Source organism: Buceros rhinoceros, unplaced genomic scaffold, assembly GCF_000710305.1.
Source record: "Buceros rhinoceros silvestris isolate BGI_N320 unplaced genomic scaffold, ASM71030v1 scaffold30260, whole genome shotgun sequence".
NCBI classification, from domain to species: Eukaryota; Metazoa; Chordata; class Aves; order Bucerotiformes; family Bucerotidae; genus Buceros; species Buceros rhinoceros.
In genome coordinates this window covers 3,583-4,070 of record NW_010388329.1, presented here as the reverse complement: position 1 = coordinate 4,070, position 488 = coordinate 3,583, and the positions used below count along the sequence as shown (strand labels likewise).

Genomic DNA, 488 nt, shown 5'->3' with positions numbered 1-488 from the left:
GGGACAGAGCCCTCTGCTCGGAGTGCGGAGTGTCCCAGATCTGCCACCCTCACCTGCAGCTTCTGCAGGGTCTCCTCACGCTCGCCCTCTGCTTCCCATCGGCTGCACTTCTGGCTCTTCAGCATCTGGATCTCCTAAAACGCGATGAGGAAGAGCAGCATGTCAGAGCCACTCCTGTCCCAGCGGGGCCAGCTCCCACCACACCCCCCGACCAAGCCCCCTTCCCTCACTCCAAAGGTCACATAACCACACTCAGCTCCAGATTTCCACACCTCCCTCTCTAACCAGCCACTTCCGCTGTCCCTGCCGCCCTGCTCGACACCCTTAGTCCTTCGTCAAGGTGACTGCTTCCGTGCCAGCAAGGTTCAGTGGCCCCTGCGCCCTACTGTGCGTCCTTGCTCGAGACCCGGTCCCGGGCTCTTGGGGCCAGGCTCCCCGCTCAGCTGTTGGGTGGAAGCCTGGGCACACCTTTTCCCCAGCACTTTTCC

General features: G+C 62.5%; 1 protein-coding gene across 1 annotated transcript in view; it reads right to left on the bottom strand.

Moving 5' to 3' along the window:
- The window catches only part of LOC104501763 (homer protein homolog 3-like), a gene marked incomplete at its 5' end in the record, with an annotated part of 4,375 nt that overhangs the window by 1,201 nt on the left and 2,686 nt on the right, over positions 1–488 (bottom strand). Inside the window, one exon of the mRNA XM_010145634.1 lies at positions 54–134. Coding sequence (XP_010143936.1) covers positions 54–134 — 81 coding nt within the window. The remainder of the gene's footprint in view (positions 1–53; positions 135–488) is intronic.